Genomic DNA, 19,716 nt, shown 5'->3' with positions numbered 1-19,716 from the left:
AAATGCCAAAACAAACAAGAGAGAGCCAGAAGGAAAGAAGGAAGACCCACCGTATGAAGATCGTTCTCCGATGGTATGCGTGTCTATTGTGTTGTCTGTTTGCCAGATTATTAGCCACACCTACTCTATACCTTTAATCGTTCAAACGAATTTGTCTCCCAGTGTCGGCTTCATATTGTAAGAACACCTGAAACTTTGAGACTTCAAGGAAGATAGAGTCCACTTTCATTTACTCACAGAATGAAGATAGCGTCGTCCATCGCAGCTGCACACTGTATCCAACTCAATGAGCAATCATAAAGCACTTTAAAAAAAATCATAGCATGTTATTTAATCTGCAAGATGAAGTGCATTATTTTGACTTACTCATTATTTTAAGATTTCATTATTTTGAGCTATTATCTCATTATTACAACATAGTAACTTCTTATTTCAAGATATATCAATTATCTGCCTTAATAACACATTATTTCAAGGTATTACATCATGTCCACTTAACATCTGACTATTTTAATTTGATATCTAAAAAACACATTTTATGTCCAAATAATGACATAATATCTTTAAAAAATGTGTTAAGAAAAATAACAAAATAGTGAGTCAAAAGAATTGTATAATATCTTGAAATAATGACATAAAATCTTGAAAAATGAAAAGTTGAAAAGTCAAAGGTTTAGTCGAAAGTTTAGTCAAATAATGACATCTTAAAATAATGAGACAATAACTCTAAGGAATGACATAATATCTTGATATAATCTTTTAAGTTGACATAATGAGATAATTCAAAAATAATCTTAAAATAATGACATGACTTGAAATATCTTGAAAAAAATGTATCTTGAAAGCTGAAATAATGATATAAAGTCCTATGAATTCTTCAATCGAAAAAAATAGATAATAAATAAAGAAATAAGAACTAATGCTGAGTTTGAGGTGAAAATGTAGCTTGTAACTCCCTGACTACAGCCGGTAAAAACTACAGAAAACACCCTTCAGCCACCAGTTCCTTCCCCGTTTACGGAGTGACATCAAATCAACATGGCCGCTCACAATGTGAACAGTGTAAAGTTCCACTTCTCTACTTTTAAACGAGTTTATAGCAGCACTGGCTTTAGATCAGTTCATATACAGTAATTGGTTAAATCTATAACACAGACCATACTAATCACTGTTCTGAGAAGGTAATCATTAACATTAGAGCTATCATATATTAACTAGCGTTAGCTGGTTAGCTTGTTGCTATCGCTACTCGCTATTGTCATCTGTTGTTTCTGTGCTGCAATTTCAGTCCAGAATGTTGCATGAATGTTTGAAGGTCACTACAGTAGAACACGACCAGTAGCCACTCAGGCCCTCAGGCCTGTAAAAGTGCAGTTAAAGTAGATTTTTATGAGTTTTATGTGCTCTGACAGAGCAAACAAAAGAAACGCTTTCGTCAAGGCATCCATGTTTTCTTCCCAATTTGCATGTCGAGTGTCCCGAGGTGGGAAATAACATTATTACGACCTGCAAATTACCACAGACAATGGAGCATACCAGCACGAATGCAGCATAAGGATCTGGAAATAATGAGATAAATCAAACTAACAACATAATATCTTGAAGTATCAATTTATTAAGTTGATAAAGACATAACTACTAATCATTACTACTGAAATACTGAGGTAATGAGAACTATTAAGATCCTGTAAAATAACCTGACCATAACTCTAAATAATGATGTAATATCTTGAAATGATGTGATGTTATGTCGAAATCAACATGTAGCACTTAAAAAAATTCACAACATGCAGTTCTAGGCTTCCTTAGGTTTTTTTTTTTTTTTACAAAGGGATGTTTTTATTTGAATTTTTAGTGTATGAAGCAATGACATGGTGTATTTTCAGGTTACATGGCTTTGTTTTTCCCATTGCTTCTGTTTCCTAGTCAGCCAGTTCAACAGATGTACATGCTGCCAGTAATAGCCTTGAGCGTTAGCGACTAGCATCACTCGCTATAACTCATTTGGCTGAGCGTTATTAAGGTTGGATTGAAGTTACTGTTACAGATACAGATAGTGTGTTGTCAGGGTGTTGAGAACAGCATTTTGGGATGCGCAGGGTCAGAAATCTCCTACAGCTATGCGATCTCTGCCAATAAAGCTAGGAGTGGCCCTAATTTGAGCGTTATTCCTATCTGGTACATCATCTGCTGGAAGCATCACTGCCTCTCCTTGTCATGAAGATGATGAGGTGCCGATGATGTGGGATGACACGTGAAATTTGCTCCTGACAAGCGATAGCTGATTTATTGACTTTTGCGAGCAAGTTTGAACTTGGCTTCAGATGAATGAAGCGTGTCTGAGGGAAATGGCTGATCTGGAATCAGCGGCCGCTGTCTGGAGGATTGCACTTAGTCTTAGCTTTGGGCTAAAAGACTGATCTGAGATCTGTATACTTGGGTTTAGTAAAATCACATTTAATTCAGTTAATTCTCTCGGTCTCGGACATTGTCTGCCACTGTTATGTTAAAGTTCCTGTTATGTTTTTTAGTGTAGAGTTCCTTCGGTACATGCCTCCTTCTGTAGGATTGATTGTTACAAAGGCCACACCTTCTTCACTGGGACTGAAAGATACAGAAGCCATGCCTCTTTCACTGGACTAACACACAGGGCCATTCCTCATTTACTGACCCTAAAAACACAAATGCCACGCCTCCTTCACTGGGCCTGAGATCGTGAGGCCACACATCCTTCACTGGGACTGACAGATACAGTGGCCACGCCCCCTTTCTCTCACACCTCAGCGTTCTTTCCTTCAGGTATCTGAGATGTTCCTTCTTGTTCCTTGTTTCAAGGATGTTTGATGATAGCTCATCTAATGAAAGCTGTTGGATGTTGAATGTTAATCACGCCTACACACACACACACACACACACACTGCCCCGGGGGCACACGCATGCACGACGCCTGAACACACACCTCAGATCTGCAGCTCAAAGCTGATTTTTTTCGCTCGGAGTTTGGAGAGTGGAAAGGAAACTAAACTCTCATCATGTTTGACAGAACGCTGGAGGGATCGGGAGGCAACAAGCCTGGGCAACACACTGTCACACACACACACGCGTACACACACACACAGACTCCTTCTCTGCAAAAAAGCATTCCTCAATATTCCAATCAGGAATTCCACTGAATCCCCCAGATGACTACAGTGTACCTGATATGAGAGATCATAACACTGGAATAACTCAAACGTGGCCGTCTGTGCGTCTGCCTTTGGGTCTGTCAGTCCCAGTGAAGGAGGTGTGGTTTCTCTTTAGTCTTATGGATTCTCTGATAATGGTACAGCTGTGACCAGGCGTCAGGAGAGAGTGAGTCACAGTTTGGAGGGAAAAGGTGGATTCAGGAAGTGATACTGTAATACTGTGTCTTTCCTGGTTAAAAAAAGTGGTTTATACGTTTCCAGGATGTAGCTGAGTGTGGCTGAGAATAACGATTCGGTTCGAGAACAAACGTCATAAGAGTCCGCACCCTGGTGAACAGGAACCCCGGTGCTCACGAGGGGAATCAGGACACTGCCTTTTTTCCCAGCATGCATTTTCCTTTCTAGGCTTAATTAGCTACATCACACAAGTAGACAGTAAATGTAAACTAAATGGCTGTTCAGTGGTCTGTTAACCGTCACATGACCTCATAAATATGGTATAGCCCTATAAATGGTTTGAACATCAGACTGTAAAGTGAATATATTGTTATTTGAATATGTTTCTTCATTATACCTGGTCATGTGTGTCATTTTAGGCACGTTTACTTGTAATGGCTTTGTTGGTCCAAATTGCATGTTTTGTTCTTATATATTTTGGGAGAGAAAAACAGAGAGGTTGGTGAGAGATTGATTGCTTATACCTGATATAACGTAAGAAATAAGAGGAAGTGACTTGTCTCACAGAAGTTCAACAACATTAAATGCAGCAATAAATGGATAAAAATATACGATGTGACTTTCTTTAGTAAAAAAAAAATTCTGAAATTTGAAAAATTAGGAAAATTGCTGTGGTTGAAGAGGAATAAGACACTTGCCATTCTAAGGAAAAGAATCCACTTTGGGGTGGTAACAGTATCTCTGCTTCATCACACCACTCTGACGCTGATTATTTTCCTACAACAGCACAACACAGAGTGTTTCATTCCTTACTGGTAGTGTCCTAATACCGTGATTGCCAGCTCTGAATCTAGAAACAGTCACATGTCATTTGTTAAAAGTATTACGACCCTTGAAATGTTTTTATTGTAATTTTTTCACATGACTGATGGGCTAATGGACTGAAATGCTACAGCATCGTTGGCTTATGAAACACCTCTGCTTTCGCAAGTGTTAGTTTCAATTTTCTCCTGGATACAAAAGCATCTCTGTGGAGATGGAGAGAAACAGAACAAAAGTGAGGTGAAAAGAGGACAAGAAGAGATTGTGCTCTGATTCCCTCTGATTTCATTCATCATGATGTCTTCACTGAGTTTAGGAGTCCTCAATTTGGACAGATCCGTGCCTGTTTAAATTCAGGGCGTCGCGCCCGTTCACACCAAGGGGGCGTCATTTATTTTACATCGCTTTGCCTCTGACAATTCGGTTCCAATAATATAACAGATGAGTCCTTTATTTTCTCTGAAAACACCACAGAACAACTGCAGGACTCAGTAACTCTGCTCTCGCCACTGAGTCTCTCTGAACGAGTCGTGTTTTCCTGCTACGTCTCCGTTTTTACGTTCCTTTTTAACTCCATTAAACAGGATTCTCATATGTAGCATGAGTTACTGAAAAGCCAGCCAGATTTGAACCGAGTTTATTTATCAATCATGTACAACAGCTCAACAAAACACTGAATACTTGTTTCTGATTGGCTGTCAGGACATACAGAGAAAAGAATATTCTCAATGGACAGCGTGAGTTTTAAATCTCTTTAGTTATTTCTGATATTGGGCCTTTTACTGGTGTACACATTGATGCAGTATTAAAATGTATAAAACATTTATAGTGTATTATTTATATTATTTATATTTATGATGTGGGAATTGAGCGATAATAAGATTGTCTTCAGTTCTTGACACAAAAAAACACAACATAATTATCTTTGTTATCGCTGTATTAATGGCGATGAACAATACTGAGCTCACTGTCCACATTTTTGTTCATATAACGGTCTTGATTGTGTATTTAAATTTTGTGTGTGTGTGTGTCATTATGTATTGAATAAGACTGGCACTGTTTCCATCATTGGCACCAACAAACACACACACACACATGTAAGCGAGGGCCGGATGAAGCAGGCGAGGAAGTGGTGTGTATTCACGCAGCAGGAAGGGACAAAGGCCACTCACTCATGTGGCACAGAAGCGTCACAAACACACACACACACACACACACACATTACACAAAACTCCATAAACACAATAGGGCTAGAAGTCTTTCCAATGCAATTTACAGGCTTACTAGTGGGATACACACAAGCACACACACACACACACACAAAATACCCTCTGACCAGGTCCGCAGGAGGCACTTGTCTGGGCCAATTCAAACACACACACACACACACACACACACACACACACGCGAACATTATTCCACTTCCTCAGGGTTATGACATCAGCGGGTGTGGTGGGAGGAGTAACTTTTGACAAGTGTGCACTTTTAGAAGAAAGCACAAGAGTCACTAAATGTTCTTAAATCTCACGCAAAAACACAACCTCGGATATAAAACCTCTCGTTAAACATCGGCCTCTTGTGGGAAATTCTGTGTTTTTACTTACGACGATCATTAAAATGTGGTGCAGTGTGCAGATATTTGTGCTGTCCTGCCGTTGTGTGGACATTCTAGTGCATTTATGTTGGTATGACCTAATGTGTGTCCTGCACACACTGTAGGGTGTGTGTGTGTGTGTGTGTGTGTGTGTGAGTCAGCCTGACTTAACAGAAAGACTGTAAAATGGAGAGACCTGGTAGGAAGAAAAGAGTCATAAAAACAGGCGCTTTAGTTTTTTGTCAGTCAGGTTTTGATGGGAATTCTGAAGACGTTTAGTACAGATGTTTCACAAGGTGAAAAAACGGTCACTTTTGCATAGACTAGTCGACTAATACGTTCACTAGTCGCCGCTATGGAGATGCTGATTGTTGATTAGTGGAAAAAAAAACAGCGAGGCAGATGGTAAAGAAAGCTAAATGTACTTTGTGGGTCTGAAAATCTGCATTTGACTAAAAAACTCAAAGAAAACACTTCCTTAACTCGGAATTCTTACTCCTCAACTAACGATGGTCTCCTGAGCCCAAGTTCAGCAAGTGACGTCAAATCAACATGGCCGCTCACAGCAAGAACAATAAACAAAGCAGCACTTCTTATCTTTTAATGAATTATACTGTATATGCTTACTTTAGATCAGTGAATATACAGATATATTCGCTTATTAAATCTATAACACTGACTATACAGATCACTGTTTTGTGTTTTTTTCCCCATTTTGTTGCTTGAAAATGACGTAATTCCGACGAACGCAGCAATATTTCAATCCGCTGCATGAATCCGATTCTACAGTCAACTGCATGTTGTGTGCAGCTACGCTGTGAAGTGTTGGGAGTTTTAAAATGAGAGAAGGCGTTCTGATGTTTGCTCACAGCGATGTCAGCGTGGCTTTAGAGACCACCAGTAGTCCAGCCCTGGAGGACCTGAGATTCTGAGCAGGAGTGCAGATCTGCAAGAGAGATAAATCAAATTGAAATAAAGTGAATTCCATCATGAGATAGAAAATAAAGTGAATTCTATCATGACCAGTGCTGTGAGAAAGAGCGCTCTCAGAGCCACGGGTTGCACATCGCTGTCCGATCCCGCTCAGTTTTACTAGTTTAGAGTCACATGCCACCTCACGAACGATGTTCCAGACTCATTTATCGTTGTAAATGGCAGAAAGCCCCTCAGATGCTGCAGCATTGAGTTCTGTTGATGGACACGAGCTTCCATGCTGCGTGCTCTCACTTCCAGCGTCAGCGATTTCAGCTGATTCATCTACACAAGTGCATTTGAAGACTTGGTACGTTCATAAATGGTGAAATATGATGCACAGATTTATTATTTCACATGTTTATTGCAACAATGTGTTAAATTTTGTAACATTAATAGTGAAGTCTAAAGAAAGCATTCGAAACATAATGTGCTGCTGTGTATCATCATTTAACTGCAGTAAACTAGCCTAAAAATGACCTGAATCAGTGTTTGCTTTTACTACGACTAGACGAGATGACTAGTCAAGCACTTTTTTTTTTAAAATTATGGGTCAAACCGTGTGTATACAATCGCTCTAGTGTCCCTTCCTCTGTGTGAGATCAGGTGCTGACAGAAGTGTCCAGAGAGAAGAAATCAGACACAGGAGTGTGTTTTGTACGTGTGTGTTTTTATAGCTCTAACCTCATTGGGCTACACTGCTTCTCTTCTTCTTCTTCTCTTTCTTTTTCCATCCATCCAACTGCCTGCTCTGTGTCTCTGGTATAACAAGACCCTGAGGAGTGTGTGTGTGTGTGTGTGTGTGTGTGCATGTGCAGTGATATGGAAGGAGAAGTGCAGTGAGAAGTCAACAATTTTGAGCGACAGCAGCTTGTAATTTTTTCTCTTCTTAGACCACACAGAAGCTACTTGACTATCTGTCAGCGAATTCTCAGTCAAAACACTAGCAGTGTAGCACTAACAGTGTTAGTATTTTGTTGATTTTTTCATTAAAACAGTGGGGAAAACTCATTAAGTTTAGCACACAAATGCAGTTGCGCTTAGCGCTCGTAGCTCCTACAGCTACATCTGGTTAGAAACGTTTCAGTGAGATTGTGTTGTTTCTGTTCAATCATAGCCAACATGACTGCAAATCCGTAGAAAGACAAAGGAAAAGCATTTGTATGATGACAAAATTGACTTGTGGGCTACTTTATGTTCAATTTGAGACAAAATGCTGATCGTTCCTCAAATTTCGATGAATATGAACGCTAAACCTGTGATATGTTGTATATACTGTAATTCATTATTAATTGTTGTTTAATTTGAAGTATAAAGTCAATTCCAGACTCACTGTACTGTAACGTACACCTAATGAAAGTTTAGTTTGCGTCAAACCGTATGACAAAAACATATAAACCTCTAAGTTAGCCGCTATGTAGCTAAGTGACTACACATTTAAATGTAGAAAATGTGCAAAATGTGATGCAGATATGTGATGAAACTTTATTCAGTAGTGTACAGTCGATGTCATGCTGTAATATGAACTAGCGAGGTTGACATGAACAAAAAGAAAATGAACACAAACTCCGCCCCTAACCATGTCATCGTTTATTACAGATTGATTTGTTACAACTTTTCCAGCATAAGATCTTTTTGGAGGAAAACTCTAAGTGTGTTTCTTTGTCTGTGTGTGTGTGTGTGTCTGTGTGTGTGTGTGTGTGTGTGATGCTAGTCAGAGGCGTTTCTTTTCTCATGCTAAAGTCCCAGTTTGTTCAATTTTAACGATGTCGTTCCTGTTCAGCCAGGGATTGTCAGGATGAGGTGTACCACACTGACCCTGACATGGAAGCCCCTGCATGTCCGTGAATCATCGCTAGATCACGTGACGACTAGAACACAGCCAGGAAAGTGTACTTAGCCGCTTAGCTGCTTCTGTTAGCATCGATCATTTTCCACTAAATTAAATCAGCATTGCAACCAGAGGCTTTATTTGTTCAGTGCCCGCTTGCGTGACTACATTTGTCCGTGTGTGTGTGTGTCTGGGTGTGTGTGTGTGTGTGTGTGTGTGTGTCTGTGTGGGTGGGTGTGTGTGTGTATTAGCAGCCAGGGCTAGTCCCCAGTGAGGTTCATATTAAGGCTGGACATCGATGTGGAATATTAAATTAGCTGAACTCCGCTGAGCTTTCGGAGCATATGTGTCGTAGATTTGTGGTTTTTCTGTAAGCAGAGTGTATTTGCTTAAGACGTTTTTCAACACTGTTGTGGAACTTTGTATTCTGAGTGAATGAACACACACAGACACACACACACACAGCCCTGAGTGTGGTTTGCTTGGGCAGTGCTGAACTTCTTTCACAGCTCGACTAATGTGCAAAAGCAGAAAAAAATCAACACTTTGTCCATATGTGATTTGCTCTCTCTCTCTCTCTCTCTCTCTCTCTCTCTCTCTCTCTGTGTGTGTGTGTGTGTGTGAGTGTGTGTGTGTGTGAGTGTGTGTGTGCGTGTGTGTGCCAGAGAGGCTGGGAAGTGGTTCCTCCGTATCCTCCATCGTTGCCAAACCCAACAGAGGAAATGGTGCCTCATGTGTTAGAAGCTCAGGTGAGCAGAATGGAGAAACACATGTTTTCCACATTATTTACTTTTGGCTAAAGTGGGTTAAAGAGTAACACGTGTAAAGAAAAAGAAAATGACCGGGACTCATACAGGGTTCGCCTTCTAGGTCACAAAGAGCTTAGTGTTAAAGACTTGTACGATATTATAACCACGAACAAATCAGCACATTTAAATGTATTTATCTACACATAAACCTATAGCTATAGCTATATCTATCTATCTATCTATCTATCTATCTATCTATATAAACTGTATGTGTAAGTATAGTAACAGCTCATTCACAGGGATGTGTACAGCAGAAGCTCCACATAACAGATTAAAAAGAACGTGTGTAATTGCTGATATGGTGGACAGTTATGGAAGGAGTCTCCAGTGTCAGCACTTTGTAAAGCTAAAGCTGTACCTTTAGGGTTTCAGACTTTTTCAGGACAGAGGAGATTACACTTCTTGCCATTTCTCAGTAACGTGACAAACTGTGATTTTTTTTCTTATTACTTTCGAGAGGGAGAAAAAAGAGAGGCTGGTGAGGGAGCGACCAATCTCACAGACACTCCACAACGTTAAATGTAACTATAAATGGATAAAAAGTGTGATGTTTCATTCTTTAATAAATAAAAAAATTGCAGTTGTTGGCAGACTGCTGTGGTGTAAAAGGAATAAAACGCTTCAGAATGGGATGTTATTGGAAAATAATCAACTTCAGAGTTGGCAACAGTTGATTATTTTCCTATAACAGCACCACATGGAGTGTTTTATTCCTTAGTTAATGCAGTTCAGCTGCTATGTGGCTTTGGTTTGGTTTCTGAGTCAAAATTGTTTAAATTTAATTTGAAATTGAATCAAATTTAATTTAAAAATTAAAATGAAATGAAATTAATTTTTTTTTTGCTGTTTCTGCCACATTCTGCTGAGAATCCCGGACACACGTTTCGAAGCTATTCCTGAGCACAAAATACAGGATGATGAATTTGTGTTCAGCATGCATACACCGTTAAACATCTCCATTTTATTAGGGAAGAAGCTTTAAATGATTGTATTCATCATTTAGTTTTATTCCAAAAGCTCTTATCAAAAACCCAACAGAGATCTCTAATTTCACTGTATTGTGTTGTTCCTGATGTATATGTTGCATTTTGATGGGGAAAAATAATAAATTTTTATTCTTGCAATGAAATGTATGTGCGTCCTTGGATATGTGCGTAAATAACTTTAAAGTACATGTGGAATACTTTTCCTGTGTGTATAGTTTGATGGAAGAATGGATATAATTTTTTAAAATGTTTTTTATGGTTCATAAAGGTTAGGAGCAAAATTTCATTCACCATCACCTATAAAAGGATATTTTTTTATTTGGAACAGTGGTTCTGATGGGCAACTCCGTGTGATCTGATGTGATTTGGGATCCAAGCAGCTCCACAGAAGCAGCAGAGTCACACGCAGCTACCTGCAAAGTCTCCAGGCTACTTTAAAAAAAAACCTTTCATTGTCCAACTAATTACAAAACTATCTCTAGCAGTGAGAAGTCTAAAACGCTCCACACACTCCTCACTGGATGACTTTTTCTGTCCATGAGGAGTGAAGTGGAGTGGAGTGTATGAGTGTGGATAAAGTGAGTTCTTGAGGTAAAAAAAAATGAACTTTTCTCATATATATGCTAATGAGTGAAGGAACGTCGGCTTCGCGGCAGAGTTCGGAGACTTTTCAGCGTCGTGTCTTGGCGCTCTTATTGAAGCTCTGAGATTACTACACGCTTCCCCATTAAACTCAGGACAGCTATCTGTGTGGGCGAGTGACGGTTATTGAGTGTGTGTGTGTGTGTGTGTGTGTGTGTGTGCGCACCTAAATGTGGACAACTCTGCATGCATTATTAATCAGTAATACTTATAATGAACAATTTTTTAAAGGACATGTTTGGTGTTCAAGCTTGTGATTAGCACGTGATGAAAGTCTACAATTAGCATCATGTGACAAACATCACACCTGGTCTTTAATATGCATCGTTTTGCTAAGAAATCTAAATTATACACACAGCATATTAATCGAAGCAATTTTGGGTTCAAAATGGCCACCGTTACAGTTTTCTGCCAATCTACTTTTGTTCTTTTTTTTTTATAGATAACAAAATAAAAGAATATTTCAAATGAATGAACAATTCGATGTTAGATGCAATGTTCTGAAGAAAACGCAGGGCATTCACAAATCATCATTTCATGTGATGAAGCGAAGTTACTGTCACCACCCTAAGGTTGTTTATTTTCCAAAACAACATACTTGGAAGTGTTTTATTCCTCTAATACCACAGCAACTTGGCAACAATTACAGTTTTTATTTATTAATGTCACATCATGTTTTTTATCTGTTTATAGTTACATTTAATGTTGTAGAAGGTCCAGAAAACAAGTTAGTTCCCGTTATCACTTACGTTATAAACCGTCGTTCTCTCACCAGCTTCTCCATTTTCTCTCCCAAGAAGTTAATAAGACAAAAAATAAGACAAATTAAACACAGCTTGTCATGTTACTCCTCTGTCGTGAAGATGTCGTAAAGTTACAGCTTTATCTCTGACTGTTACAAAGTGCTGACACTGGAGACTCCTTCCATAAATAAACATCTAAATAAATGTGTCCTGCACCATGTCAACAATTACACAAGTTTATGTGGAGCATCTGCTCTACAATCCTTGTCTTAGTGGAAATGATAACACATTAGAGCGAGCGCCTTTGCAGCAACACTTTCTGACCAATCAGAATCGAGAATTCCACAGCGCTGTGGTTGTAGTTAAACTAGTTCAACTCGGCTCATGCAGGTATTTCAAGGCTTGGATGTCTATGATAATGGCTGGGGTGGTTTATTTTTCAATAGGGAATTCCTTGAATTGGACATTTGATGTCAGAAAGAGCGATTTGTTTCTCATTGCCATGACCGTGGCTCACTCCTGACCTCCAGCTTTTTTGAGTGTGTGATTCTCAGGCCTGGATAAGCGAATGCCGTACAATGGCACAGCGAGCTCTCTGGCTGACTGGATTACATTCTCAGAAGGAACTCCCTGCGGAAACGCTGCTGAAGGTGGTGTTTATTTACAAGCAGTGATACCTCCTGGGCGGCTCGGGTAGCTAAAGTGATACATCCGTGGTTTTTTTTTTTTTTTTTTTTTTTTAGTGGCATACAAATAGAGGGTCATTCAGCGAGGACCACGCGGGCGATGGGACAGACGAGACTCTGAGACCTCGATGAATTGCAGAAAAGAGCAGCAGAGTTCCTCAGAGGCTACCTGAGAGAGAATAGCACAGAGAACAGCTCGTTACCTGTCGAGGGAACAATCACCGACGGTTCAAGTGTCGCTGAGAGAAACGGGCCGGTCATGTGAAACTCCAGAGAGAGAGAGAGAGAGAGAGAGAGAGAGAGGAAAGAGGGAAAGAGAGTGAGGAAAAATCCCATCAGACGCCACTATGGCTGCATCTACTCTCTTAACAATGACACCCAAGTGACCAGAGGTGTTATACACACACACACACACACACACTCCACGTGCACTTTATAATAATGCATGCATCTGTGCACTCACTCATACAGATATACACTTTACCTCTCTCTTTATCTCTCTCTCTCTCTCTCTCTCACACACACACACACACACACACACACAGACAAACACTTATTTATGCACACACAACACAAAGAAAGCCACATGTATATGCATCCTATAATAATCCACGTGTGCATGCACTTATACTCATGAATGCAAACATATGTGTCAAAGATAAAAAGTATTGGCACCGTCACACAGCATTTATTTATTGACAAAATAACAACGACAAACTCAAAGATATAATTTAAAAGTCATTAAATGTGTAAATGGAAATCGAACATAAATAATTTTTAATGAAATAACTTTTATTTGGCTAGTCCTGTATGTATTTTTGGCATTGTTCTTGAATAAAAATGAGATGAAATGATACAGGAAACATCACAATGTTTAGTGTAAAGCTGTGAAATTTATTAATATATTTAAAAAAATACAATATATACATATACACATGGATGCAAGCAAACACACACACACACACACCATATATATGGACACTTACACTTCCATTAGAAAATGTGTGTAGATGATCACACACAGGCAGATGATGATGAGAAATTCGTCTTACAGACTAGTGAGAAGAAACTCTCACTTCTCTTCAGTTCATCAGTTCACCAGGTCTGACATTTGAAATGTGCTTTTTCTGTGAAGACCAATGCTTGTTTTCAACACACCACCTCCTCCAGTCAACCTGGAGCTCTCCCTCTGTGTGTGTGTGTGTGTGTGTGTGTGTGTGTTTGTTGTCGGCTCTGAGGAAAGGGAATGAAACAGAGAGCTGATGAAAGACGTAACACATGGATAAGAAATGATTTAAGCCGTCTGTCTGAAATGAGAATCGCAAAAAGCGTTTAAGTGCAGAGGGAGATTATTCCGAGATTATTCCGAGATTATTCCGAGATTTTGCAGAATTAGGAAGTTCCTGAAGCACAAGGTGAAAGATAAAATCCAGGTAAAGTCCCTCAGACACTCTCCAGAAGTCACTTTTATTTGTAGCCTTTTCTGCTATTTTTTTTTTTAAATATCTGTTTATCTATATTTATGTATATTTTATATTAGACAGGAATATATTTATGTATTTCGTCTATTGCTATATTTTATATATTTTATGTATTGTGTATCTACTATTTTTTTGTAAATGAATATATTTGATATGTTTTTAAATCAGCTTTAAGCCAGTGCATTTTTATTCCCAGTAATTACCCCATCACATTATTATATAAAAACTCTTCTTTTCTTCTTTTCTTATAAAGCACTTTGGAGCTGATAATAAAATAATGATGATGATGATTATCATTATTATTAAAGTTCTGAAAGCTGCACATTAAAACAAAAAACAAACACATTAATAAATAAAAAATGTTATATTTTAATATTATGTCATTAAATTAAATGACATTAAAACTGTCATTGTTTTTGTACTAATATGTAAGAGGTTAACATCCTACTTGCTATTTGATTTTATTTATATTTTCCCTCATCGTGTTCATTATATTTATGACTTTTTATTTCTTTACTACTTATTTCCTGTTGCAGTACTTGAAATACTTTTGTATCAAGAATATTGTTTGTTCTTTGCTGAAACTATTAAAATTTTTCGTATGGGGTAAAAAAGTAAATCAGTCTCTCTCTTCCTCTCTCATTCTCTCTCTCTCTCTCTCTCTCTCTGTTCCTAAATAACGCCACACGAGTTGTATCCTTACTTTTCCATCACATGTGTATCTGCATGGAGTGAAGTTATCTTCAGTAAATCACTCTCCGCCCTCCCACCTGCGCTCCAGCAGGAGTGGGCGTGGTGTAATCACGAAACCCCGCCCCATGGGCGTGTCGTATGCAAATCCCGGGACGGCATCCACCTGCCGAGGCGCTTCGTGCAGCAGTCAGAGACAGGCGAGACTCCGGAGAGCTCCAGTGCGCGCTTTCCTCCTCAATCTGCCCCGGATCTGGATCAACCTGCTCCTGAGGAGCTTTCCTCCCAGCCCAGTGTGTCAGGAACATCAGGACTATACACACGGACAGATACACACACACTCACACACGCATACACACACACACACCGCTGTGGATTTGTGCGCCCGGATTGGCGTGGGTTTTTTTTCTTGTTTTTATTAAATTTTTTTCTAAAAGGAGTGAGGATTTCCACTTCAGCCCTGTCAGGTAAGATCTCCCGGTGGTTTATGGATCTCTGAAGGCTTTCTCTGCTTTTAAGAGCTTCATTTAAGAGCAGTTAGGGTTTATAGGAATCTTTTCTTTCCTCATGTTCAGTGTCTGTTGTCAAAAAAAAGTGAGTTGCAACTTTATGAAGGCATTAACATGGCAGATGTATCATTTATTACTAACATTATTCTTATTCAGAGAGAGGAGTCAGGGTTTGACAGAAACGCATCATGCACTTCACAGGAAGCAGAAGAAAAAGAAGAAAAAGAAGAAAAAGCAGGAATAACCCCCAAGTCCGTGCGCTCGAGCTCTGTGCGTAAAGCTCGCCTTCATCTTCTTTATCTTTCTATCGGAAAGTTTTAAAGTTTCAGCTGGGTTTTATCTGATATACTTCTTATCTCATAGACCAGATCAGCAACATCATTTATATATATCTGTAAATATATGTGATAATATATAATAATATATAATATTGCGCGTGCGTGAGACCCGGAACCTTGATTCCGAGGGGGCTCTCAGTTTTCTGTTTATTTATTTGTTTGTTTGTTTGTTTGTTTGTTTAGAAGAAGTAGCAGCCAGGGACCTCTTCGAGTGCAAATAAAATTCCAAAAATAATCCTTATAACTGCACTTAGATACAGATTTATTTTATGAGCACAATCCACTGTTCAAGTATAAATAACTGTTAATATTTTTATTAGACTCTTTAATTAGAGCTTTTTATTGCAGTTGTTAACCTTTTGTATCACAGCACAGTACTTTTGTGTCTAATTTTAATGCAGTTTCATTTAAATTCAAGTTGATCTTATTTAATGAGCCTTAAATTCAACACAATAAATTAAAGTGAATTCGGTTTATAATGATAGCAGTTAATACTGATTATAAAAAGTGGTCACCTCTGTAAAGGCATTTGAAAAAAAAAAAAAACAGTTTAAATGAAATAAAATAATAAGCTCGGAGCCCCTGACTTTGCTGCTGGGACCGCTGCTGGCCCCTGAGCCCTTCTGCGAGAAACACGGTCATAACCAGCAGAAGTGAATCGTCTGATATGAGAGATGCTGTGGATAAATAACTCAGGAGAACTCAGTGCTGAATTCAAACTCTGACAGGGTTATTGTGTGGTTCAGTTGTGTATTTGGGGGGTTTTGGTGTACATGGCAACCTGCTCACAGTGTATTTAGTGCATGCAGGATTAATGGATGTTGTAAGTGCTGGTGTGTAATTCAGTTTAAAGCCTGACACTCGCTCATCACCCACCGAGTCTGTGAGCTTTAACGTCCTCAGTGTGGATCTTTACAGCCGTCTTTAAAGCCGTCTTTACCTTCTGATCTTCAAAGTGCACAGTTTATAACACTCTATAACACTCTATAACAGTCTGTAACAGTGTGTAACACTCTGTAAAGGTCTGTAACACTCAATAACACTCTGCAACACTCAGTAACACTTTATAACAGTCTGTAACACTCAGTAACACACTATAACACTCTGCAACACTGTATAGGTCTATAACATGCTATAAGGGTTTACAACAGCCTATAACACTCTGTAGCAGGCTACTGGTATCTGTCATATCACGGTCTGTAACAGTCTATAGCTGCCTAAATCCATCTATGAGACTATATAGCAGTCTGTAACTAAATCTGTAGAAGTCTGTAAGGGTCTATAAAAGTCTGTAACAGTCTGTAGCAGGCTATAACTGTCTGTGCCAATGTATAACCGTCTGTAACAGGCTATAGCTGCCTATATCATTCTATGGCACTATATAGCAGTCTATAACTAAATCTGCAGAGGTCTATAAATGTCTGTAACAGACTATAACAGGCTCTAACAGTCCTTAACTGTCTATAACAGTATATAACTGAACTCGATAACTGTCTGTAACTGCCTATAATTCTCTGTAACAGTCTGTAACAGTGTATAAAAGTCTGTAACAGGCTGTAACTGTCTGTAACTGCCTCAGTTATCAGTCTGTAACTAAATCTGTATCAGACTATGAGTCAATCTGTATCACAGTCTATAGCATGCTATACACGTCTAATAGCTCAGGTTTCAGGTGTTAAACTGACAGACCCATGGGTTGTTTGCTCTCCTCTCTCTCTCTCTCTCTCTCTCTCTCTCTCTCTCTCTCTCTCTCTGAACACTCCCCCCCCACACACACATCTCTCTCTCTCCCTCTCCATTGTGGTGATGGCGTATAATTGTTGTTTAGTTTTCTCTTGCTTGCGTGAAGAAGGTGGTTGTGCATTGGGATAAACACTGCGACACTTAACAAATTGCCTGCAAATAGCTGAGGTTTGAACAGCTGCTTCCACTCTGCTCAGACTCCCTCACTCTCACTCTCTCGCTCTGCCAGGACGCAGTTTTGGACCCAGTTTCTCCCTGTGACTGAAGGCGCTCGCCGTGCTGATATGTAGTGGCTTTGGGGAATAGAGCAGGGTTGCCAGGTCTTTGTAAGAGAAAACCAGGATAAACTCAGAAAGCTGAATCCAAACCGAAGTGCCGAGTGTGTTTACAGGATGTTCAGTGTGAGCGGATTGGGCGTAAGAGCCCTGGGATGAACACAGGACAGTCTTCATGATCACAGCAGCAGCTCTTGTGAGATTATGCACATGCATGTCCAGAAAGAAACCTTTAACACTTCTGCTAACAGCTAATAAACTGAATAAGCAAGCTGATTTGTGTGTAGATGTCCATCATGTAGGTAATGACAAAAACTCAGCTCTACATACGAGTCATTTATCATTTTATTTATTTAAACCTGTGTGCCAGGACAAAACCTTCTTTTACAATGGTGATGAGACAAACTCAGATAAATGGGACTGACTCTATAACTCTCTGCATGTTCGGTGGATCATGTTTATCTCTGCCACTTTAATAGGAACACCTGTACACATGCTTATATATGCAATTATCCAATCAGCCATTTATGTAGCATAAAATTGTGGAGATTTTTAGGTGAGTTAATGTTCAAATCAAAGATCAGAATGGGGAAGTGTGTGATCTCATGTTGCTTCCAGATGGACTGTTGGTTCCAGATTGAGTATTTTTTTTAAAACAGCACAACATGTCCAATCTTGAGGTGGTAACCCACATGGGGTTCCACTCCTGTCAGCCAAGAACAGGGATCTGAGGCTACAGAAGGCACAGTTAAAGATTGGTAAAAGACCAGGCGATGTTTGACGTGAACATTAGCTGAAGCTCTGGACATGTATCTGTATGATTTTCTGCATTGCGCTGCTGCCTCCTGATTGGCTGATTGCATGAATGAGCAGCTGTTCCTAATAAAGTGTCCAGTCAGTGTATAAGTGCTGCTGTTTGCAAGTTTGGAATCAACTTTTATATTTAATTATTTTTATTTACTATAAACCTATATGAAAACTTAAACTGATTTTTTTATGCCGCAGATGTTCATTTCATCAATCTTTGTTGTTAATTAACAACACTTTTTAAAAAATCTGTTTATTATTATTAAATTATGTGGAACAATATGTACAATATTATAATTATTTTCCTGTCTTACCCAGTTCATTTATTTTCATAGATCCTCAATTAAAAAAAACCTCTCTAGTGCATTCTGTCATTAAACTCTTCATAATTCAATGACAATTTTTGTCAGAGGGAATGAAAAAATATAGATTTTTTACACATAAGGTGGATTTATTGCAAATTATCATTGTCAGGTGCTTCTATTTGATTGGCTCCCAGATCTAGAAAACATTCAGAGAGGATAAAACTGCAAATCAGCTTTGCACTTATTAAAGTAAAGTTTTTACAGCTCCATGTTATTGTGAAGAGACTTTTTTTTTTTTTTTTTTTTTTTTTTTTTTTTTGTGAAAGCAGGACTTTGATTTCCAGGCAAACCCGAGAAAAAAAGAAGAATAGATAGTGAAGGTTTGAAAAAGCTCAGAAGTCACTCCAAAACAGTAAAGTTTCTGGAGACATGGAAGGATTCTGTTCTCTCGGCAGCTGTTCCTGCAGTTTAACGACTTCAGCTGAGGGTTGTGACAGCGTGTATTCTGTTTTGGTTTAATGTCTTGCTCCACATGGTCTGTATTTGAGTTGGACGCAAACAGGCATGTTTTTAGCTCCAATTTGATGTCCTGCATATCCAGGAGATGAAATGTGTGTGTGTAAAATACTGTAGCACAGTCACAACTTGGCATTGTTTGCACTAATTGTGCTAATAACAAGTTCTGCAACTAGCATGGGTTTGGTTGGCAACAAATCACTGTCAAATGCACTTCTTACATCTTAAGTTTTTTTTTTCCAGTATTCCCAGAGGTTTCTGGAGGAGAAACTGTTGCACGATGCTTTCGGACAGGTTCCGGTCGGTCCGGATTCTCCTCGTTCTGTTTGTTCTCCTGGTTCCGAGCTCGGCCAGTGATGCTCTCTCCGCCCCTCGGGTCTACCTCTCCTTTAAAGGTAAGAGATCGAAGTTCTTCTTCCTTCTGTCGCTCCCATAATCCGTTCCTGCTTGTGAGGTGCTTGGCTTGTGGTTCTGTCTCTTTGTGTGTTTGATGAAAAGAACCTCCTGGTAGACCTTTAGATTTTTATCAGTATTGTGACTGAGCTTTTGATTTTATACACATCAGAGACTCACTTTGTGATGAATGTTTCGGAATACGGCGGAAG

The 19,716-nt window shown here is 39.1% G+C and overlaps 1 protein-coding gene and 1 long non-coding RNA gene across 2 annotated transcripts in view; both read left to right on the top strand.

Annotated features, from left to right (window-relative positions):
- Positions 1–7,235: 7,235 nt before the first annotated feature.
- LOC128317107 (uncharacterized) lies at positions 7,236–13,260 on the top strand. Its single transcript, XR_008300610.1, has 3 exons — positions 7,236–9,330; positions 12,208–12,411; positions 12,505–13,260. It is a non-coding gene; the product is annotated as an uncharacterized LOC128317107 (long non-coding RNA).
- Positions 13,261–14,794: 1,534 nt separating this feature from the next.
- sema3fb (sema domain, immunoglobulin domain (Ig), short basic domain, secreted, (semaphorin) 3Fb) overlaps positions 14,795–19,716 on the top strand; it is a 64,410-nt gene continuing 59,488 nt past the window's right edge. Inside the window, exons 1-2 of the mRNA XM_034314196.2 lie at positions 14,795–15,085; positions 19,355–19,506. Coding sequence (XP_034170087.1) covers positions 19,392–19,506 — 115 coding nt within the window. The 5' untranslated portion in view covers positions 14,795–15,085; positions 19,355–19,391. The remainder of the gene's footprint in view (positions 15,086–19,354; positions 19,507–19,716) is intronic.

The sequence above is a fragment of the Pangasianodon hypophthalmus genome, chromosome 20 (assembly GCF_027358585.1).
Source record: "Pangasianodon hypophthalmus isolate fPanHyp1 chromosome 20, fPanHyp1.pri, whole genome shotgun sequence".
Taxonomy (NCBI): Eukaryota; Metazoa; Chordata; class Actinopteri; order Siluriformes; family Pangasiidae; genus Pangasianodon; species Pangasianodon hypophthalmus.
Note: the sequence above shows the minus strand (reverse complement) of the source record. Positions and strands in the feature narration are given on the sequence as shown.